Below are 22,209 nucleotides of genomic sequence, written 5' to 3'. Positions count from 1 at the left end.
AATATTTTTTAAAGCCGCAGCGCCACCTAGTGGATATACAGCAGAAATACAGTGGTGCCTGGCAAGACGACGTTTTCGCAAGATGACATGGCTTGCAGAATGAATTAATTTCGTCTTGCGAGGTACCACTGTACAAGCAAACAATTTATAATCATTATTTAATAAGGAAATCGGCCTATAATTTTTAACTTTCATTAAATCCGAATCTGCTTTTGGTTTTAATGTGACATATGCTTCTTTCCAAGTTTCTGGTATTTCTCCATATTTTAATATATTATTCATTGTTTCTTTTAACAGTACAAGCAGGGTATGTTTCATTTCTTTATAGTATCTTGCTGTAAAGCCATCCGGTCCTGGCGCCTTTCCACTTTTTAATTCTTTTATTGCCTTTTCAATTTCTTCAGTTTCTATTAATTCATTCAGTCATTTTTTTCTTTTCTGTTGGAATCTGTTGCACCTTTTTTGTTTCAAATATTCTTCCATTCTATTTATACTTTCTTTTCCAGTTTTTTTTATATAATTGTCTGTAGAAATTTACAAACCCATTTCTAATTTATTTCAGATTCTCCACCTCTTTTACTTCCTCTGTAATCTTATTAATTGTATTCTGCTATTTTCTTTTTTTATTTGCCACACCAGCCATTTGCCAGATTTATTAGTAAATTCAAAATTTCTCTGTCTCATTCTTTTAATATTCCATTCAATTTATTGATTTATAATCATTGCAAACTGACTTTGAAGCATCTGAATATTCTGATTATCTTCACATTATTTGGATTTTTAACCATTTTTTTCTCATTTTCCATTATTTGTTTCCAACTTTCCTTTTTCTCTTCTTTTATTCCTGATACTATTTTTCTGTATGAAAAATCCTCTCATCACCGCTTTGCTGCCGTCCCAAAACACCTCCATTTTTGTTCCTTTATTACAATTGTTCACAAAATAATCCTTAAACATCTTCTTTGCTTTTTTCATTTATTGCCTCATTATTTAATAAATTTTCATTCAATCTCCACCTTAAAAGTCTTTTCCTCTCTTTCTTTAATTTCACATCTAATTGGATTATGGTCAGAGATTGTCTTTGGCTGAATTTCAATCTTTGTAACTCTTGGTATTAATTCACTGGATATCCAAACATAATCAATTCTTGAGAAATATTGATTTGGTTGTGAGAAATGGGTGAATTGTTTTTCTAATGGATGTCTCAGTCTCCAAGCGTCTATTAAATTACAGTTCTCCACCATTGAAAGGAAAGTTTTAGGTAGTTTCCCCTCACACTTCTTTTCTTTATTAAGAGCTTCTTGAGACGGTACAAAGGTCCTTTTGACCCCTGGATTGGTCTCCAAAGGATGAATGACCAGGAACCTTGGAAATGGATCGATGGCACCATTTTCAATAACTGGTGAGATTTTCTTTTTCCTGTTGTGTGTCAAGAAACAAATACCAAAGTCCAGAAACTAGAAATTCAGCAGAACCAGCCATTTAAATATCTGGGTTATGCAGAATGTTTTGCTTTTGAAAAAATGTCTTTTAAAATATATATTCTTCAGGCTGGCAGACGGTTCTTAAATTAGGCTCAAAGCCAACTTCATGCTCCAAAATGGCTCATGTCAAGATCTCCACTCTTCTTCTAAAGTCAGGGGTTTTTTTTATACCAATTGCCTGGGCCCTGAGCCAAGATTACATAGCCTTTGAAGTAGGCATTCAATGTATTAAATTAGTATGAAGCTGCCTTCTGCAGTTTTCTTCAGGTGAAAATTAGCTTCTAAGGTTTCCTGAACATACATTGGGGGTCTCTTTTCTGTTGCACAATCTTCTACTTGTTCTCAGGCATACTATTTCTATGTTCTGTTGCTTTTTAGGTTTGAAATTCGGGGAGGAGGAACATGTGCTTACTTAAACCATCAGGGTGTCGCTAGCGGCACCAGAGCAAGCAAAGATCCCTGGATCTGCAGCAAACCAGTTGGTAAATGAGAAACGGCACAGGCTTCCAACTCCTGCAGATCACACTCCATGAGGTACGCATAACTCTATAGCTTCCACAACGGAAGAGAGAGGTTGGGCTATCCACCCTAGCTATTGAATCTGTGGGTGTTGGTGGAGGAAAAACCTTACTTGATTTCGTTGGGTGGTCCAGATTTTGAGTTTGGTGCAGATTTGTGTTTTCCTGGGTAATGTTGGGAGAGAGACAGAGGAAATGTTAATTCTCCTTGACCTTTCAGTGGTATCCAGAAGGATACCATTGGCCATGGTGTCCTTCTGGAGTGGCTGTCCAAGTTGGGGGTGCTTGGCACTGCTTGGCCATTTGAACATAAATTGGTTTTATTTGCAGATGAAATACTTATGCTTATTTCAATGCCTCAATCTAGTATTCCTAATTTGATGAAAGCAACAGATGATTTGGGTAAAATATCAGGATACTCAATTAATTGGTCCAAATTGCTGCCAAAAGGTGAAAATCCAATTACTCATTCATTTAAGCAATACCTATTCCAGATTTGTACCAAATCTATTCAATATCTAGGTATGTTAATACCAAGAGATATAACTCAGTTAGTAATGGTAAACATAAATGAAATAAAAAAAGAGTCTTCACTAGATATTGACAGGTGGGAACCATTAAACCTTACCCTTTGGGGAAAGGTGTATGCTCTCAAAATGAACATTGCTCCCAGATTTATTTATGTCCTGAGAGGACTTCCAGCTTTTACACCTGGTCATATTTTTGTCTTAGGAGCTCAAAAGCACTGCTGCTGTTGGCTGCTCAGCAGAGAGGGCTCCTCTTTTAAATTGTTTTAATTTTATCTGTGTCATTTTAAATGAGACCATCTTGGCTGTGAGCCCTAGGAGACCTGCACCCTGCCTTGCTGGCCTTTCCCCATCTGGCCTGGGAGAGTGGAGTGCTGACTGACTCCAGCTACAAAAGCTGAGTCTGTTGAACAGATTCTAGAACTGGAGTATTGTTTATGGGGGTTTGAGAGAGGCTGTTGCTGTTATTGCTGTTATTGTTGTATCTTTGGTTTTGGATCTTATGATTTATGTTGAAATTGTTTCCATTTGGTTGTATACTTTTTGATGTATTTTATTTATTGTTTATGACTTTTGTTATGTTTGTAATTGTGTATGTTATCTTTCCACAAGGGCCAACATTTACGTATGTCGAAATCCAGCATTGCCTAAGCTCTATGAGTGCGGCTTTCTTCCAAATGAAGTGCAGAGTGTTTGAGGACCGAGACATTCTCAGGGAAACCAAAATGCTTGTTTACAAAGCTATTGTACTACCAACCTTACTGTATGTTTATGAAACATGGACCACTTATAAACACCATCTCCAACTCCTCAAAAGATTCCATCAACGAATTACATTACAAATTACAAATGAAAGAAGGTGGATTTGGAATTATGAATCTGGAACAGAACCATCATGCCAAGTTATTATCAAGAATTACATATTCCCAACACGGGCAACCTTAGAATATACATTTATAGCACCTTTGGTTGGTTGGACAGCATTAGAATAAAAATATTTGAAATTTAAGATGAATCTTGAAATAATTTAGTCAGTTAGAAAAGTATGGATTATAAAACAAATCTGATCCATTTTCACATGCAAAGCTTACTTTGTGGGGAAATCCTACTCTAAAAATTTGGGCGGAAAGATAATAAGATGGAAAAACTGGATGGGAGCAGGTGTACTGACCTTGATGGATGAGGAATGTGAATTGTACACATACAATGCTCTAAGGAAAAAATACCACCTGTCAGATGAGGCCCAATGACAATACCTGCATCTTTCCATACAACATATTTTAATAACCTCATCTCAAATGTTCAGTGTAAAGAAGTGCATCTTCAGCATTCACCAGAAGCTATAGAATGGTGCCAGATAACTTGTACTTGAGCCAGGATGTCTTTCAGCAAAGTAGTATTAGCGTCCTCCACCACCATTTTTCGCGGCCCAACTGATTATTGATGCTGTTGGACTTGAAGCTGCCTCTCATTTTGTTCTAGTTGACATGGCTACATCTCATTAAAATAAATAATATATAATGGGAGGTTTTATATAACCTGTACAAGAACAGTTTCAGGTTAAGAATGGACCTCCAGAACAAATTAAGTTCTTAACCCGAGGTACCACTGTAATCAATGACTTTGTCCAAGAAGTCTGATAATTCAGTAGTTTGGAAGCTTGTTACTCTGGAGAGAGTTGAGAAATTTCGTTTCAACAGGTTTTGGGGAACGGACTGCTTTTAATGAAAGGCATAGTGCTGTGCTGTTTGTATAGTAATTATTGGCCAGCTTTGCTGTTTTGTGCTGTCAAATTCTACAGTTAATCCTCAACTGTCACTTCAAACCAATCTCTCAATAGCTAAAATATATCTACTTCGAATTCCCATGTTATCTCTGGATTTCACCTAGGTATTTTGCTGAAAACACAATCTTCTTGGTATTCAATATCTTTTAAATTTTTTACAGGTAGGTAGCCATGTTGGTCTGACACAGTCAAAACAAAATAAAAAAATCCTTCCAGTAGCACCTTAGAGACCAACTAAGTTTGTCATAGGTATGAGCTTTCGTGTGCATGCACACTTCTTCAGATACACTGAAACAGAAATTTTTGTGTTCCTGGCAAATAAGAAAATCTCACATAATTATTATCTGTATCAAGCTAAAATATTACAGTAAAAGAGAGTCTTTCTGGCAAATCCATCTAAGTTCAATATTGCAGGCTTCAGCGACGAATTCAGACTTTATCTTGCCACAATAGTTCCCTTTAGCATACTTTGGTTCTGGAAATCTGTTGAAGGAAAGGGTAGAGCTGAAGGTTAGGACTGAAGACTGTTACAACGCTTACCCCCCCTCCCACACAGTCTTAATATAAATCAGGGGTGTTCCCAAAATGTGTAATAAGCTGGTTGTGTGCATTTCAATTCTGCAAACATGCATGAGTACTATCAAATTGGATAGCATGAAGAAATTCATTATTATTACTATTTATTAAATTAATATACCACCTTAGTGAGGGCACTAGGAGAAGGGGACGACAGAGGACGAGATGGTTGGACAGTGTTCTCGAAGCTACCAACATGAGTTTGACCAAACTGCGGGAGGCAGTGGAAGACAGGAGTGCCTGGCGTGCTATGGTCCATGGGGTCATGAAGAGTCGGACACGACAAAATGACTAAACAACAACAACAAATACCCACAGGTCTCAGGGCAGTACACACGATAAAAAAGTCATGTGTACTTGATAGTGGAACCCCACCATCTTACCCTTTTCCTGCCCCAAGACCATTCAATGTACTTTGAGGCATGGGATGGAGGGTTGCAGCAGTGGTGGATAATCCACCAGGAACCTGGGCATATTTTACATCCCGGGAACTAAAAATGACCAGCCCAATTTGCCACCTAGGGAGAGTTGGTGAATTGGGGTAATGGGGCAGATATAGGAGTTTGAGAGCAGAGTTGGCTTGCTTATCCATATTTGGACCTCAGCACAATACCAGCAACAATGGATGTGCAACACTCTGTATTAAACTGTGACTCACCCCAGCCACATTAAGACTTAAAAAACCCAACTGGTCAGTTGGCCACCCCAAATTAAATGGGATGGGGGCGGGCACGCATCATTAACTGCTAATAACCTTCCCATTCTCCCTTTCTTCTCTCTCCTCTGATTTTCCTCTAGGGCCAAAAATGAACTTTGGGCCAGTTCTTTTTGAATGTTTGAGTGCTTAAGAATGTTTAAGAGTGACCAAAAAAAGCCCTGAAAATAGAAACATAAGAGGAAATGTTGCATCCCTGCATAAAAGGTTGTTCCCTTACCCACAAGAACAAGCACTGCGGAGAAAGGAGGACATTTCGCTTGGGATTGTGAGTGGGGAGAGAGGAGGCCAATGAACAACAAATAGAACTGCCCCCAGAGCTTATAAAATAAAATTCATGAATCAGAAAAGAACGTGCAACATCTCTTTTTTCAGATCATAAAGTCTTTTGGTTACGTTCAGTGTAAGACAATGTGGTATCCAGAGGTGGTGGTGGTGGTGGGGAGAGATTAGTGGGGAGAGGGCGGGTGATAACCTTGCACACTATTTTTTCTTCCTCACCTGCCTGCTTGCTCCCCTCCCTTTCCTCCCCTATCTTAGCTTTGCTGTCTTTGGCTGCGGAACCCTGGCACCCTTTAAAAATGGCAAACAGCCTTGTTGAACCCTGGTGGCCTTCAGAAGCTGTGGAAGGTCATGTGCAGCCTCAGGAGGGCCACACAAGGCCTGGCGGGTGCCAGAAACCACGTAGGGTCTTGCACAGTCTACAGAAACCATTCAAGGTCTAGCTAAGCCCAGTGGCTGGCGGAGACAACACATGGGCTAGGACGGCCCCTGGGAGACCCTGCTTTGGTGCTTCTGCTTACGGGGCACAGCGGCCTCTCGAGCATGCACTGTGCCCCACTGAAAGCAACCCCCCCTCCAAACCCGGACATTTTATCTAAACGGGAAAAAAACCTCCAAGATGGATGCTGGCCCCCCGAAAGAATACATGTCCAGGTAAACCCTGGACATATGGCAACCCTATTATACAATTTTTTCCTTTAGCTTAATAAAACTTAATGCCTAATCATTCAGCGCAAATTAAACAGAATTTGGCAGCATCTCTTATTCCAGTCCCTCTCTCTGTATGAGAATGCTGGCAACCTAATTGGAACAGGTGCAGAAACCAGTGCCTCAATTGCACACCCAAATAATCTGAGCTCTGAAAATTGCATGATATTTTGCCTAGGTTAAAAACAATGAGAAGAACTCACAGACTCTGATCAAGCTGGGATCCTGTAATCCACATCCATTTATTCTCTGTTAACGTTAGTGAGAGTCCGATCCAGAATTTTGAATTTTTTGTAATGTTTTTTATGAAGTCCTGTATCAGAGGAAATACATTGTTGAAACATTATTTGGCATCAAAATGAAGTTTATATTAAACTCCACTATCAACCCCGCCCTCCCAAAAAGACTTTCTAAATAAAAAGTGGATTTGGGCTACAGTTAGAGGGATTTGCTTGCAACTTACTGCTTTGGTTCTCACTAGTCAAGCCTAGGGCTTGCCGATCAGAAGGTCGGCGGTTCGAATCCCTGCGACGGGGTGAGCTCCCGTTGTTCGGTCCCAGCTCCTGCCCACCTAGCAGTTCGAAAGCACGTCAAAGTGCAAGTAGATAAATAGGAACCACTACAGTGGGAAGGTAAATGGCGTTTTCGTGCGCTGCTCTGGTTCACCAGAAGCGGCTTTGTCATGCTGGCCACATGACCAGCTGTACGCCGGCTCCCTCGGCCAATAATGCGAGATGAGCACCGCAACCCCAGAGTCGGTCATGACTGGACCTAACAGTCAGGGGTCCCTTTACCTTTAGCTTTAGCCAAGCTCCCCAAGGCCCTATCTAGACACTGATGAACTAGCCTTGGGTGGGAATGGGATGAAGCACTAAACAAGGCCCTGCACTCCACACGCCTCTCAAGTCACAAAGCATGATACCATTGTAGAGTTTCTAAGTTAGAATTAAACACAATTGGACTCAGGCTTCCTTCAGAATTAACCTGCATGGCAATGCATTGCATTAAATATATAATTGTTCCCTGACCATCTCCTCCTTGTCTTGGATGACCAGCAATTGAGAATCCCTTGTTGAACAGTCATGTTTGCTCTCATCCCAGGTTTTAGTATCTTCTGATTGCCAGTAGCATTTGTCCCTGTGGAGGTGCCATCGTACAGGGCACACTTTGCAAGTGGAATTAACTGCGGAAGGCAAGATGGACACATAATTTAATGATTATGACTGGCTCACCATTTCCAATGTTGAAAAACATTATGTACTCTGCAACCCAGTGGCTTTAGGCTTACTGAAGCCAATAGCGCTTCAGTAGCCACTACCTCAATAAGCTAAACTATAGTTGTCCCTCCAAAGTGGTGGATGATTTCACTCATTCTTTTGCTTTATTTATTGACTGAAAAGGTGATTGATCAGTTGGGGTGGGTGGGTACCGAAACAATGCTTAGTAGCAGAGGGAAAGGGGCAGCCCGTCACAGAAAATGAGTTAAGTCTAAAGCCTTCTGAAACGTTCGACTTCCAAAGCGCAGCTTCTGATTGGCTGCGGAAGCCCCATCGGACGTTCAGCTTCTGAAAGAGCGTTCAAAAACCAGAACACTCACTTCCAGGTTTCGATCGTTCAGGAGCCGAAACAAGGCGTATCCATTTGTAACATTATTCTGACTGTCGCTTCCTTACTGCAAAGCTTGTTTGGAAAGGGGGAACTTGCGGTGTGAAGGTGGATTTTGTCCCCATTGGGATTCCACAGTGAACTATATTTGTACAAAAAAAAAGAGAGAGGCCTAGTATTCCATGGAGAGGGGAAAACAGGTACAATATATAATTTTTACCTGAGGGCTTGCTCTGGTATTGGTTGCAAAGGCTGCGTCTTAGGAAAGCTTGAAACTTGTCTAAACAGGGATTGCATATGCCAGCATTTACTCTGGTTTCTCCTTTCTCGGTTTTCAACTGCAAAGCTACTCCTCACCAAAGAAAAGAAACAAACAACACATTTATTTAAATAAATAAGCATCATGTTAAGGCACATAATCAAGATATGGAGGCCCAGGAATGGGAAAAGAAGATGGCTACAATTAGACACAGAGAGCAAGCTGCAAAAGAGACCTGCCACAGGTTTACATTTCAATTGATTGCTTTAGATCCCAAATGGTACCACAGATGTACCTTGGATACCGAATGCCTTGGTACTTGGACATTTTGGCTCCCAAATGCCGCAAAGCTGGAAGTGAGTGTTCCGGTTTGCGAACATTCTTTGGAACCCAAACATCCGTGGCTTCTGATTGGCTGCAGGATCTTCCAATTGAAAGCTGCACTTTGGTTTCTGAATGTTTTGGAAGTCAAACAGACTTCTGGAACAGATTCCGTTTGACTTCCAAGGTACAACTGTACTTTCAATATTTGTGGATGAAGCACACACAATTTGAAAACAAGAATACCACATACAGTCATACCTCGGTTAAGTATGCTTCGGTTTGAGTACTTTCAGTTTAAGTACTCCGCGGACCCATCTGGAACGGATTGATCCACTTTCCATTACTTTTAATGGGAAAGTTCGCTTCAGGTTAAGTACGCTTCAGGTTAAGTACGGACTTCCAGAACCAATTACACTCATTCTTCAGGTTAAGTACGCTTCAGGTTGAGTACTTTGCAGATCCGTCTGGAATGGATTAATCCACTTTCCATTACTTTCAATGAGAAAGTTTGCTTCAGGTTAAGTACTTTCAGTTTAAGTACTCTGCAGACCCGTCTGGAACAGATTAATGCACTTTCCATTACTTTCAATGGGAATGTGTGCTTCAGGTTAAGTACAGACTTCCAGAACCAATTGTGTACTTAAACCAAGGTTGTTTAGTTGTTTAGTCGTGTCCGACTCTTCGTGATCCCATGGACCATAGCACGCCAGGCACTCCTGTCTTGCACTGCCTCCCGCAGTTTGGTCAAACTCATGTTCGTAGCTTCCAGAACACTGTCCAACCATCTCGTCCTCTGTCGTCCCCTTCTCCTAGTGCCCTCAATCTTTCCCAACATCAGGGTCTTTTCCAAGGAATCTTCTCTTCTCATGAGGTGGCCAAAGTATTGGAGCCTCAGCTTCACAATCTGTCCTTCCAGGGAGCACTCAGGGCTGATTTCCTTAAGAATGGATAGGTTTGATCTTCTTGCAGTCCATGGGACTCTCAAGAGTCTCCTCCAGCATCATAATTCAAAAGCATCAATTCTTCGGCGATCAGCCTTCTTTATGGTCCAGCTCTCACTTCCATACATCACTACTGGGAAAACCATAGCTTTAACTATACGGACCTTTGTCGGCAAGGTGATGTCTCTGCTTTTTAAGATGCTGTCTAGGTTTGTCATTGCTTTTCTCCCAAGAAGCAGGCGTCTTTTAATTTCATGACTGCTGTCACCATCTGCAGTGATCAAGGAGCCCAAGAAAGTAAAATCTCTCACTGCCTCCATTTCTTCCCCTTCTATTTGCCAGGAGGTGATGGGACCAGTGGCCATGATCTTGGTTTTTTTGATGTTGAGCTTCAGACCATATTTTGCGCTCTCCTCTTTCACCCTCATTAAAAGGTTCTTTAATTCCTCCTCGCTTTCTGCCATCAAGGTTGTGTCATCTGCATATCTGAGGTTGTTGATATTTCTTCCGGCAATCTTAATTCCGGCTTGGGATTCATCTAGTCCAGCCTTTCGCATGATGAATTCTGCATATAAGTTAAATAAGCAGGGAGACAATATACAACCTTGTCGTACTCCTTTCCCAATTTTGAACCAATCAGTTGTTCCATATCCAGTTCTAACTGTAGCTTCTTGTCCCACATAGAGATTTCTCAGGAGACAGATGAGGTGATCAGGCACTCCCATTTCTTTAAGAACTTGCCATAGTTTGCTGTGGTCGACACAGTCAAAGGCTTTTGCATAGTCAATGAAGCAGAAGTAGACATTTTTCTGGAACTCTCTAGCTTTCTCCATAATCCAGCGCATGTTTGCTATTTGGTCTCTGGTTCCTCTGCCCTTTCGAAATCCAGCTTGCACTTCTGGGAGTTCTCGGTCCACATACTGCCTAAGCCTGCCTTGTAGAATTTTAAGCATAACCTTGCTAGCGTGTGAAATGAGCGCAATTGTGCGGTAGTTGGAGCATTCTTTGGCACTGCCCTTCTTTGGAATTGGGATGTAGACTGATCTTCTCCAATCCTCTGGCCATTGCTGAGTTTTCCAAACTTGCTGGCATATTGGGTGTAGCACCTTAACAGCATCATCTTTTAAAATTTTAAATAGTTCAGCTGGAATATCATCACTTCCACTGGCCTTGTTATTAGCAGTGCTTTCTAAGGCCCATTTGACTTCACTCTCCAAGATGTCTGGCTCAAGGTCATCAACCACACTACCTGGGGTGTACGAGACCTCCATATCTTTCTGGTATAATTCCTCTGTATATTCTTGCCACCTCTTCTTGATGTCTTCTGCTTCTGTTAGGTCCTTACCACTTTTGTCCTTTATTATGGTAATCTTTGTACGAAATGTTCCTTTCATATCTCCAATTTTCTTGAACAGATCTCTGGTTTTCCCCATTCTATTGTTTTCCTCTATTTCTTTGCATTCCTCATTTAAGAAGACCCTCTTGTCTCTCCTTGCTGTTTTTTGGAAATCTGCATTCAGTTTCCTGTATCTTTCCCTATCTCCCTTGCATTTTGCTTGCCTCCTCTCCTCCGCTATTTGTAAGGCCTCGCTGGACAGCCATTTTGCTTTCTTGCATTTCCTTTTCCTTGGGATAGTTTTCGTTGCTGCCTCCTGTATAATGTTACGAGCCTCCATCCATAGTTCTTCAGGCACTCTGTCCACCAAATCTAAATCCTTAAACCTGTTCCTCACTTCCACTGTGTATTCATAAGGGATTTGATTCAGATTGTATCTTACTGGCACAGTGGTTTTTCCTACTTTCTTCAGTTTAAGCTGGAATTTTGCTATAAGAAGCTGATGATCTGAGTTACAGTCAGCTCCAGGTCTTGTTTTTGCTGACTGTATAGAGCTTCTCCATCTTTGGCTGCAGAGAATATAATCAATCTGATTTCGATGCTGCCCATTTGGTGATATCCATGTGTAGAGTCGTCTCTTGTGTTGTTGGAAGAGAGTGTTTGTGATGACCAGCTTGTTCTCTTGACAGAACTCTATTAGCCTTTGCCCTGCTTCATTTTGAATTCCAAGGCCAAACTTTCCAGTTGTTCCTTTTATCTCTTGATTCCCTACTTTAGCATTCCAATCCCCTGTAATGAGAAGAACATCCTTCTTTGGTGTCATTTCTAGAAGGTGTTGTAGGTCTTCATAGAATTGGTCAATTTCACTTTCTTCAGCACCGGTAGTTGGTGCATAAACTTGGATTACTGTAATGTTAAAAGGTCTGCCTTGGATTCGTATCGAGATCATTCTGTCATTTTTGAGATTGCATCCCATTACAGCTTTTGCCACTCTTTTGTTGACTATGAGGGCCACTCCATTTCTTCTACAGGATTCTTGCCCACAGTAGTAGATATGATAGTCACCCGAACTGAATTCACCCATTCCCTTCCATTTTAGTTCACTGATGCCCAGGATGTCGATATTTATTATTGTCATCTCATTTTTGACCACATCCAGCTTACCTCCATTCATGGTTCTTACATTCCAGGTTCCTATGCAATATTTTTCTTTACAGCATCGGACTTTCCTTTCGCTTCCAGGCATATCCGCAACTGAGCGTCCTTTCGGCTTTGGCCCAGCCGCTTCATCAGCTCTGAATCTACTTGTACTTGTCCTCCGCTCTTCCTCAGTAGCATGTTGGACGCCTTCCGACCTGAGGGGCTCATCTTCCAGCGTCATAACTTTTATATGCCTGTTGTCTTTGTCCATGGAGTTTTCTTGGCAGGGATACTGGAGTGGCTTGCCAGTTCCTTCTCCAGGTGGATCACGTTTAGTCAAAACTCTCCACTATGACCTGTCCATCTTGGGTGGCCCTGCATGGCATAGCTCATAGCTTCTCTGAGTTATTCAAGCCCCTTCGCCACGACAAGGCATTGATCCATGAAGGGGTAAACCAAGGTACCACTGTATATAGAATCAATTCAAATCAAAGACAGATACCGACTGGTACATTAGAAGATTATATATTAACAAGTAGTCTTATTTTTAACGTGTGATAATATGCTCCAATTTCCCCCATTTTAAATTCCTTGAGGGATTTTATCCCACTGCTCGGTAAGTTGCTGGGGGTGATTCTGCTGAATCTCGGAGACTCTGGGGCTGATAGTCAGGAGTCTCATCTTCTGCTGCTTTTCTGAGAGCTGCCATACTGGGCCAGACCAAATGTTCATAACCTTCTGACTGGGCTGGAGCTGATGGAAGGTGTGCTGTTTTCATTTAGACAATCATTCTGTATGTGCTTTTATTGTATGGTAAGTCACTTCAGGATGCCACATGGAAAGCAATTCATAAATGAAATAATAAATAATACTCACCCAAGACCGTCACAGCCACCCCCAGGAGGATGATCACAAAGCCTCCTGCCCACAGGGTGATCTGGTACCAACAGGGAAGCCCAGAAGCATCTGTGAGGAGAGGGAAAACTTGAATGATGCGAGTCTCCCGGAACTCATTACAGGCTGACAAACATCACAGGGAAAAGGCTGGGTGATTTGTATTTGTTTTGTTTTTTGATGCCAGATGCTAAAATATGAGGCATTGTCTTCAACCAGGAAGTGCAGGGCCGTCTTTACCCGGGGGTGCAGGGGGTGTGGGGCACACGGGTGCTATATTCTGGGGGGTGCCCGGTGCCCGCCACTGAAGCCGCGTGAGCTCTTAACTATCTACCTGTTATGAAATAGTAAATAATTTTGATCAAGCTAGAAAAACAAAATACATATATACCTAGGTATTACTGAAATGTATACCTACTGTTTCACTAAAGGACTTTTGACTTTGTGCGCTCATTTATCAAAGATGCGCCGCGCCAGTGTCAGTGCTTGTCATTCACAACAGTGCATTTTAATTTCATCACTTACAGTTCAAATTCATTTAGAGAAATCATTTAAAAAGAATAATGTTTATTTTCACTAATTGTCGGCATTTTCTTTGGCTAACTACTTAGGGCTCTACTACACATGCATTTCAGCATGAGATTTAAGTTTTCTATTTCCGCGAAAACACGCCTAGAGCACACACTATGAATTCCGTGAGCTGCATTTTTTCTTCATGTTACGACGAATGCCTACCGAGAAACACATTTCTTTTTTCTCCCTTCTTTCATAAACAGTAAGTGTGATGTCTGACATAAGCATAATAAAAGTTAAACTAAATCTGGGGGAGCTGGGCGGATCTTTGCACCCTGGCAGCACATGCTAAAAACGGCCCTGAGGAAGTGGACCTGAAGTAGAAAGAAGTTCTGTAGTAAAACCTTTGGCCATTGCATTCGAAAACGTGTCCTGGGTTGCAGCGGAACAAATGAGTCACCAGCCTTTGTTGGGCAGGCACAGTGGTAAACAGGTGTTAGCAGAGACAAGGACAAGCAGGCGTGGCAGTTTTCGCCATGGGTTGCCTCTGTGGCTCAGTAGGTGCATAGGAAAAGGATGTGGGTGGAGCGGGTGGTCAGGCAACATGCTCACTCACACCTTTAGACTGTGCCTTGGTTAGGACATTAGGTACAGCATCTATAGAAGTGTTTTTTATTCACTAGGCTGGGGGAAGGAGTGTGAAATGTTGCAGAAGAAGCAACAAGCAAAGACCCATCTATATGCACGCTTCATGCTACATGCATACTTCTTTGAACATTGACACGTGCAGCCTGATCCTAGCCAGGCCCAGGGATGCACTCAATGACGCATAAGTCTGTGGTGCTATAATCACCGGAAGGAGCATCTCCACCCTCATCGTTCACCCTGAGATCCAGCTCTGAGGGCCTTCAAGGAATCAGGCAGAGGGCCTTCTCGGTAGTGGCGTCCACCCTATGGAGAACACCCTCCCATCAGATGTCAAGAAGATAAATTACTATCTGACTTTTAGAAAACATCTGAAGGCAGCACTGTATAGGGAATTGTTTAATGTTTGATGTTTTACTGTGCTTCATGTGTTTAATTTGTTGAAAGCCACCCAGAGTGGCTGGGGCAACCCTATCAGATGGTTGGCATAAAAATAAAGATAACAGCTGGAGAATTTCCTCAAGACATATGGTGCTGTTCACAAAGAGTTGGAATAAAACACAATTTGCCACTCAACTTGTGACTGAATACAGAAGGTGAAGCCTGGGAAAGGATTTAATGAGCACTGAATGATTTTTGCAGTGAAGTTTGAAGAGAGGACATGAACAAGGGAAACGGCAGAGCCAAAAAGCTTGTACAGTGGTACCTCTGGTTACAGATGCTTCAGGTTACAGACTCCGCTAACCCAGAAATAGTACCTCGGGTTAAGAAATTTGCTTCAGGATGAGAACAGAAATCTCGCTGTGGCGGTGGGGTGGTGGCGGGAGGCCCCATTAGCTAAAGTAGTACCTCAGGTTAAGAACGGTTTCAGGTTAAGAACGGACCTCCGGAACGAAAAGTTAGAAACTGAGAGAAACTGAAATTAACATATCAACCCCCTCTAATTTCCATTACTTCTTTCTTCCTTAGAAGAACATTCACTTATTTGTATTCTGGATGGGGTGTGTATGTGATCAAATTATGAGAAGAGGCCCAGTCATGAGTAGTCACTATATATTGTATTTGCTATTTTACAAACTAAGCAATGATCTACAGCAGGCATCCACAAACTTCGGCCCTCTAGATGTTTTGGACTACAATTTCCATCTTCCCCGACCACTAGTCCTGTTAGCTAGGGATCATGGGAGTTGTAGGCTAAAACATCTGGAGGGCCGCAGTTTGGGGATGTCTGATCTACAGCATATTGAAATGAGAAAGCCAGATTTTCGATGCTTTAAAGGAATTTTGTGAGCTAAGCATTTTCCTGTTCTGCTACTTCATTTGTTTTCTTAAAAAAACTGTATGAGAAACAGGTGTTACAGTTTTTAAATTCATTTTTTTAAAAGTGTGCTAGTAAATATCTCTAATAAATCTGAGAATTTGTTTCAGAGAATTAGCACTGAATTTCTTTGTCTTTATGCATTAGAACAAATGACACCCTTAAAAAATCTTAATTATAATTTTCATTTATATACATTACAACAATAGTTCAACAATAATTCTATCAAACCTTGGCTTCCTTCCCCCCCTTTCTGCGGTTCCTTACATTTATTTTCATCATTTCCTACACACTCCAAATTATCTTCACTTATTCTTTTATTCTTCTATGCTCATATATATCTCATTTATGTTTTTTTCGAAACTACAAGTTTTTATAATAATCCTGCCCATGTCTTAATGTCTGCTTACAATTTATTCGTAAATATTCAATGAACCATTTCCATTCCTTTCTAAAAATGTTTAAGATAACACATTTGTAAACAAAAAACAAAACACCAGAAGCTTTTCTTTTGGGAATTATAGGATTAGAACTACCAAAACAGTATAGAGAGAAGACTAGCTACAGAAATCAATGGACCAGGCAGATATGGCAAAAAATTACCAGAATAATAAGAAATCAAGACAACAAATTTGTTAGAAAATAACAAAAGACATCCTTGGCCCTATTTCTGCACCTTCTTTTTCTGGGATAAAAAATAACAAATACCACATGGAAGGAAATTGTGCTGAGAATCATAGAGGTATTACTGAGTACATAAATGCACTTGTTGATGATCAGAAATAACTCCAGGTTTCTTTCCAAGGTATAAATTGAATATTGAAACATTTCTACTCTCATCATGTTTAAAAACTTGCAGCCAGATCTTGATTTCATTTGTATGTGAACTTCAAATGACAATTCCCCGTCCTTTTACCTGTTCAGAAACCTTTCACACTTGTGTAGCACTGATCATTTAAAAAGTCAGCTTTAACTTTGAGGGTTGCTTCCAACCTTTTTCTTCAGATTTCTCCCACATTTTTATATGCAGCTTTCATGTATACACATTTTTGCAAGTGATTTCCTCTGAATTTTAGCATATTATTTAAATGATACAAATTTAAATTTTGTATATTATTTATAGACACCAGTACAGTATATGCCAGGCATCCCCAAACTTCGGCCCTCCAGATGTTTTGGACTACAATCCCCATCATCCCTGACCACTGGGCCTGTTAGCTAGGGATCATGGGAGTTGTAGGCCAAAACATCTGGAGGGCCGCAGTTTTGGGGTGCCTGGTCCAAACCATATTAAAAACCTCTCTCTCTCTCTCTCTCTCTCTCTCTCTGCCAAAACCTCCTCTACCGCACCCTCATTTCTGGGCAGGTCATGTTTCATTGCATCCTTAAACACCAAATACCCTTAAAGTACCACTTTTTTTGTTCCTGCTAGTTACTGTACCAAGGCAAATGCATAAATGAATCATTGCTGTGATAGATATGAACTACTGTACTGGCTCCTGTGGCCCTATTGCTACAGGGCGTGAGCAGGGAGCAAAGCATAATTTGAGCCCCTTCCTTCCTTCCTTCCTTCCTTCCTTCCTTCCTTCCTTCCTTCCTTCCTTCCTTCCTTCCTTCCTTCCTTCCTTCCTTCCTTCCTTCCTTTTTAGTGTGTGGTGTATGATGGGGAATGTAAGCAATTAAAATAATAGACCACTTTGCACTAGATGTGCTTGTGATATTTTCTGAGGACAGCTTCCTCTACTTGGAAATTGTAACGTTTGAGCCTCTGAGACACAAAATGGAAGCCAGTCCAGGTTCAACTGTTGCTCAAGAGCAAATACCTGCACACCTGCAGCTCTCGAGATACACTTAGATACATATCCCTACATTATTATTATTATTATTATTTTAAAAAATCCCCATTGATGTCAGCTGAACACATGGAATTCCGCTTTCCATTGCTGGTTTTCTTCCACAGAGCAATGAAGTCATTGGATCCCTCTGTGGTCTCAGTTGCTGCTTAGTACCAGACTCAGTAACAGCCGCAGTGCACACTCAGTAGTGGTGGTTTGGTGGGGAGCAGCCAGTGGTTCACCACGAACTTTGAATTCCACAGATCCATCCTCCAATCTTCTCTGGTGGAAAATTGGTCTTGGCATTTCACTGGCGGGAATTGTTGCTTTGACACTGGCTTTGATCATTCTCACTCTTCCAGGTAAGTAACCCCTGTTCTACGGTAATCATCCTGGTTTGTATGGGGACTTCCTCATGCCATTGATACTGTTGCTTTCATGGCAGAGTTCCTATTCATTTGCTGAACAGGAATCAAGCACTTGCTCCCTTGGTCCTCTTGCAGGGATATTGCATTTGTCCAGTCTCCCTTGCAGAACAGTTTCCGTCTGCAGTGCTTTCTGCCCTTTCTTTCTGTTGGGAAAAGCCTAGATGGCTTCAGATGCCAGGAAGCAGAGTATTATTCATATTGGAGTGGGTGGGTGGGTGCTTCTCTTCCATCTGCCAACCCCGCAGTCCACCTGCTGTTCCTTTTGTCCCCTCCCTTTGGAGCAGGCTTTTGCATCCTGGTGCTGTTGATTTCCAAATTTCACCAGCCCAAATTCCAGCATGGCCAAAGGTCTGAAATGATGGGAGTTGTGGTTGTATATGCATATTTTGTGGCATTGCAAAATTCAAACACAAGTGCCAATTTTGAAAGACAGTTTCGAATAGTACGATTTGGGTAGTTTCTCATGAAAATGCAAAACAAAACGGAAATTCTTCCCCATCCCTAGGTGCCATGTACCCGCCTGTATTTCCGTCTCATTAGTCAAACAAAAATACTGCTTATAAAGGCAAAATGAACTTTCTATGATCAGGGTAAATCTAACGGAAAAGGAAAATCATGTCTGTCTGTCAACTGATATATTACAGGGGAATCAGACAAAAACTGGAAGATATGAGGGGTGTGAACTGAGTACCTTGTTTCTGAGCTACAGCGGCAGTTCCTGATGCAACCCTCCTAGACTGGAAGTTCAAAGCAGTATAACCATCTTCACTCTCCATTGGCAAGCAAAGGGTGCAGAGAAACCAGAGCTGCAGAGCTGTCGAAGGAGCACTGAAGGTTTGCTGCTATAGCCTGAGTTGATGGCCAAACATCTCTTTCCGGAGCAGCTATTCTCTTCAACCACAATACCAGTCACACATTAGCAGCATTATTAGGTAGTTAGGGTAGGGGGTGGAAGGCAGGGTTGTTGTTGTTTTAAAAAACGTTTTTGCGAGTTTTTCAGTTTGTATTGTTCAGCTTTTAGAATGGAGTTTGGCTTTTGGAAAGATGCTTAAGCGGGCTCCAATTACGGATTATAGTTAAACCATATTGAGATGTGATTGAGGCTTCCATGAATGAGGCTGGATAGCACAGTTGGTTAGAGCGTGGTGCTCATAATGCCAAGGTTGCTGGTTCGATCCCTGTATACGACAGCTGCATATTCCTGCATTGAAGCAGCTGGACTAGATGATCCTTGGGGTACCTTCCAGCTCTACAATTCTATGATTCTATGAGTGGGGAGGCAGTGGCGGAGCAAGCTGATTGGGCGCCTGGGGAGGCGGGTGTGCCCTGCATCCAGGGGCAGGGCCAGCCACTCGTGGGATGGGGCAAGCGGGGCCTCCGAGGAGTCTGCCTGCCACTCAGCCGCCCTACAGCTGAGGGGAGGAAATGGCTGGACCATTTGGGGCAGCATGGAGCCTGCGGGCACCCAAGCCATTGCGTCACTCTCAGGAGAGAAGCATGCCTTGGGCGCGCTGCAGGCCCCGCGGTGAGTGCCACCCAGCATTTTGTCACCCCCCTCAGTGGTAACACCTGGGGCAGCCCACCCCCACCACATCCCCCTTTCTCCGCCCCTGTGGACGGTTAAGTCCAGTCAAAGGTGACTATAGGGTTGTGGCACTCAACTCACTTCAGAATGAGGGAGCTGGTGTTTGTCCACAGACAGCTTTCTGGGTCATGTGGCAAGCAGGACTAAACAACTTCTGGTGCAATGGGACACTGTGACGGAAACCAGAGTGCACAGACATGCCATTTACATTCCTGCCACAGCGGCACCTATTTATCTACTTGCACTGGCATGCTTTCCAATTGCTAAGTCGGCAGGAGCTGGGACAAAGCTACGGGAGCTCACCCCGTCGCAGGAATTCAATCCGCCAACCTTCTGATTGGCAAGTCCAAGAGGCTCAGTGGCTTAGACCACAGTGCCACATCTTACAACTGCATGTGCTGGGGGTCTCTTGAAATGTAGGTGTTGGCCAGGGAAGGAGTTTGCCACCACAATGACTTTCCTTCCTTGGGCCCCCTGCCACACTATTAATATTATTACCCTATGCCCTGCTGGATATGAGCTGCTGGAAGACAAATCCCCCAAGGATCAGTATAGAATCATAGAATCATAGAATTGTGGAGCTGGAAGGGACCCAAGGGTCATCTAGTCCAACCCCCTGCAATGCAGGGATCTCAACTAAAACATCCATGACAGATGGTCTTCCAACCTCTGCTTAGTTAGGAGAGTCCACCACCTCCCAAGGGAGACTTCTCTACTGATGAACAGCTTCTACTGTCAGAAAGTTTTTCTGATGTTTAGTATTGGATCATGTGCTTTTTAACTTGTATTAAATGATCTAGAATTAGGGGTGAGCAGTAGCTGAGATAGCCAGACTTGCTTGTTCAAGATTGCTGTTGTTGTTGGAGGATGTTGCTGACATTCGTATGTCTCGTAGCAGGGCCGTCTTGAGCAGATCGCGCGCCCTGGTGCTGAGGGGCGGAGATCGCTCCGCTGCCCGCCCCGCCCTCGCAGGGCGCAATTGGCCGGCGCCCAGCTTACCAGCCCCCCACCGTGGTGCACTGCGCCACCGGGGGGCTATGTAGAGCCGGCCCTGTCTCGTAGGGTAGTGGGGGGGGGGGAAGAGGATTGCTGGGCACCCCAGAAGGGCATCTCTGAATGAAACAGGCAGTAAAATGGCAAATGTAATTGTATGTGAGCAAGTGTATAAGCAATGCAAGTTGGGACTACGTATACAGGTGAAACTCGAAAAATTAGAATATTGTCGAAAAGTTCATTTATTTCAGTAATTCAACTTAAAAGGTGAAACCAATATAGGAGATAGACTCATGACATGCAAAGCAAGATATATCAAGCCTTTATTTGTTGTAATTGTGATGATTATGGCGTACAGCTGAGGAAAACTCCAAATTCACAATCTCAGAAAATTAGAATATTAAATGAAATCAATAAAACAAGGATTGCAAATAGAACAATACTGGACCTCTGAAAAGCAGAAGCATGCATATGTACTCAGTACTTGGTTTGGGCCCCTTTTGTAGCAATTACTGCCTCAATGGCATGGATGCTATCAGCCTGTGGCACTGCTGAGGTGTTATGGAAGACCAGGATGCTTCAACAGTGGCCTTCAGCTCTTCTGCATTGCTCGGTCGCATATCTCTCATCTTTCTCTTGGCAATGCCCCATAGATTCTCTACGGGGTTCAGGTCAGGTGAGTTTGCTGGCCAATCAAGCACAGTAATCCCATGGGCATTGAACCAGGTTTTGGTACTTTTGGCAGTGTGGGCAGGTGTCAAATCCTGCTGGAAAATGAAGTCAGCATCCCCATAAAGCTCGTCTGGGTCAGTCCATGAAAATGTGGGAAAAAATTTTTTTGTAAAGTTTTTTTAATAATTTTTTTACATGTTATGTTTGTGTACACATATCAAAGTGTTTTGGCAAAGTCTCCTAAGTAACAAGAAAATAATGCCCAAAATTCCAATGCCCGAAATTATGATTTGAAAAGTAACGTGAGTTGCCATGTTATGTAACGTGAGTTACCATGAGAAAAGTTATTCAATTACCATAATAACCGTTGAAATTAGAAATGCCAGACCACTATGCTATGAAAGGCAAGGTTTCTGTAATACTCTTACCTAAAAAGTTTTTTTCTAAATACATCATAAGAGGAGGAAAAAGAACAAAACAGTGGGTGCATAAAATTAAGCTGTCCAATTCATGTAACGTGAGTTACCACACAAAAATAATTTTTATTTTTCATATTTTGAAATTAATATAAAAAGGTAATAAGATTCTATAATAACCAGGTATGTATTATATACACAATTATTTTATTTAAGATTGCTTCTCAATTACTATGTTTAGATATTACTTAATTGTCGCAATCATAAGTCAAATGTAACGTGAGTTACTGTGGATTGTCCCGTCTGTGGAAGGAAGCATGAAGTGCTCCAAAATCTCCTGGTAGACGGCTGTGTTGACCCTGGACTTAATGAAGCACAGTGGACCAACAACAGCAGATGACATGGCTCCCCAAATCAACTGCTACTTCCAGTGGAAACCGGGGTGGGGGAGAGAGTTTCCTGCTTTGAACCTGCAGCCTCAAGATAAGATAAACACAGCTTTAGAGAAGGACAAAAGAACGCCCCTCCTTTCCTTAAATCCTTCTTAAGAATTTTAAAAAGAGTCCCACTGGATCAGGCCAATAATAGCTCACCTAGCCCAGCATCCTCACAATGGCCAACTAGATGCCTCTGGCAAGCCTTCAAACAGCACCTGAGTGCAACACTTGTGATTTCCAGAAACTGGCATTCAGAGGCTTAATGGTCCTGC

General features: G+C 42.2%; 2 protein-coding genes across 9 annotated transcripts in view; one reads left to right on the top strand and one right to left on the bottom strand.

Annotated features, from left to right (window-relative positions):
• LOC148687038 (C-type lectin domain family 2 member B-like) overlaps positions 1 to 5,959 on the top strand; it is an 18,942-nt gene extending 12,983 nt beyond the window's left edge. For 4 of the 5 annotated variants that reach the window (XM_088663417.1, XM_088663413.1, XM_088663415.1 and 1 more), the window contains exons 6-8: positions 1,296 to 1,402; positions 1,863 to 2,018; positions 3,142 to 3,538. In XM_088663417.1, coding sequence (XP_088519543.1) covers positions 1,296 to 1,402; positions 1,863 to 1,974 — 219 coding nt within the window. In that variant the 3' untranslated portion in view covers positions 1,975 to 2,018; positions 3,142 to 3,538. Of the gene's footprint in view, positions 1 to 1,295; positions 1,403 to 1,862; positions 2,019 to 3,141; positions 3,539 to 5,689 lie in introns of those variants that run through there. The other variant, XM_088663416.1, reaches the window with a different exon arrangement.
• On the bottom strand, positions 4,659 to 22,209 carry LOC148687037 (killer cell lectin-like receptor subfamily F member 1). 4 transcript variants are annotated; one of them, XM_088663428.1, is made up of 6 exons: positions 18,526 to 18,736; positions 13,078 to 13,167; positions 8,422 to 8,547; positions 7,625 to 7,779; positions 6,800 to 6,909; positions 4,659 to 4,798 (listed from the first exon to the last, which is right to left on the bottom strand). In XM_088663428.1, exons 1-6 carry the CDS (start codon positions 18,608 to 18,610, stop codon positions 4,678 to 4,680), a joined length of 687 nt encoding a protein of 228 aa, XP_088519554.1. In that variant the 5' UTR covers positions 18,611 to 18,736; the 3' UTR covers positions 4,659 to 4,677. The 4 variants fall into 4 exon arrangements, 1 of the variants encoding a protein (XP_088519554.1); XR_015948490.1 differs by lacking the exons at positions 4,659 to 4,798; positions 6,800 to 6,909; positions 7,625 to 7,779; positions 8,422 to 8,547; positions 18,526 to 18,736 and adding exons at positions 21,789 to 21,977; positions 22,094 to 22,209; XR_015948489.1 differs by lacking the exons at positions 4,659 to 4,798; positions 6,800 to 6,909; positions 7,625 to 7,779; ... (1 more) ...; positions 13,078 to 13,167; positions 18,526 to 18,736 and adding exons at positions 21,079 to 21,214; positions 21,789 to 21,977; positions 22,094 to 22,209.

The sequence above is a fragment of the Zootoca vivipara genome, chromosome 2 (assembly GCF_965207765.1).
Source record: "Zootoca vivipara chromosome 2, rZooViv2.hap1.1, whole genome shotgun sequence".
NCBI classification, from domain to species: Eukaryota; Metazoa; Chordata; class Lepidosauria; order Squamata; family Lacertidae; genus Zootoca; species Zootoca vivipara.
This window is presented reverse-complemented; position numbering and strand designations above follow the sequence as displayed.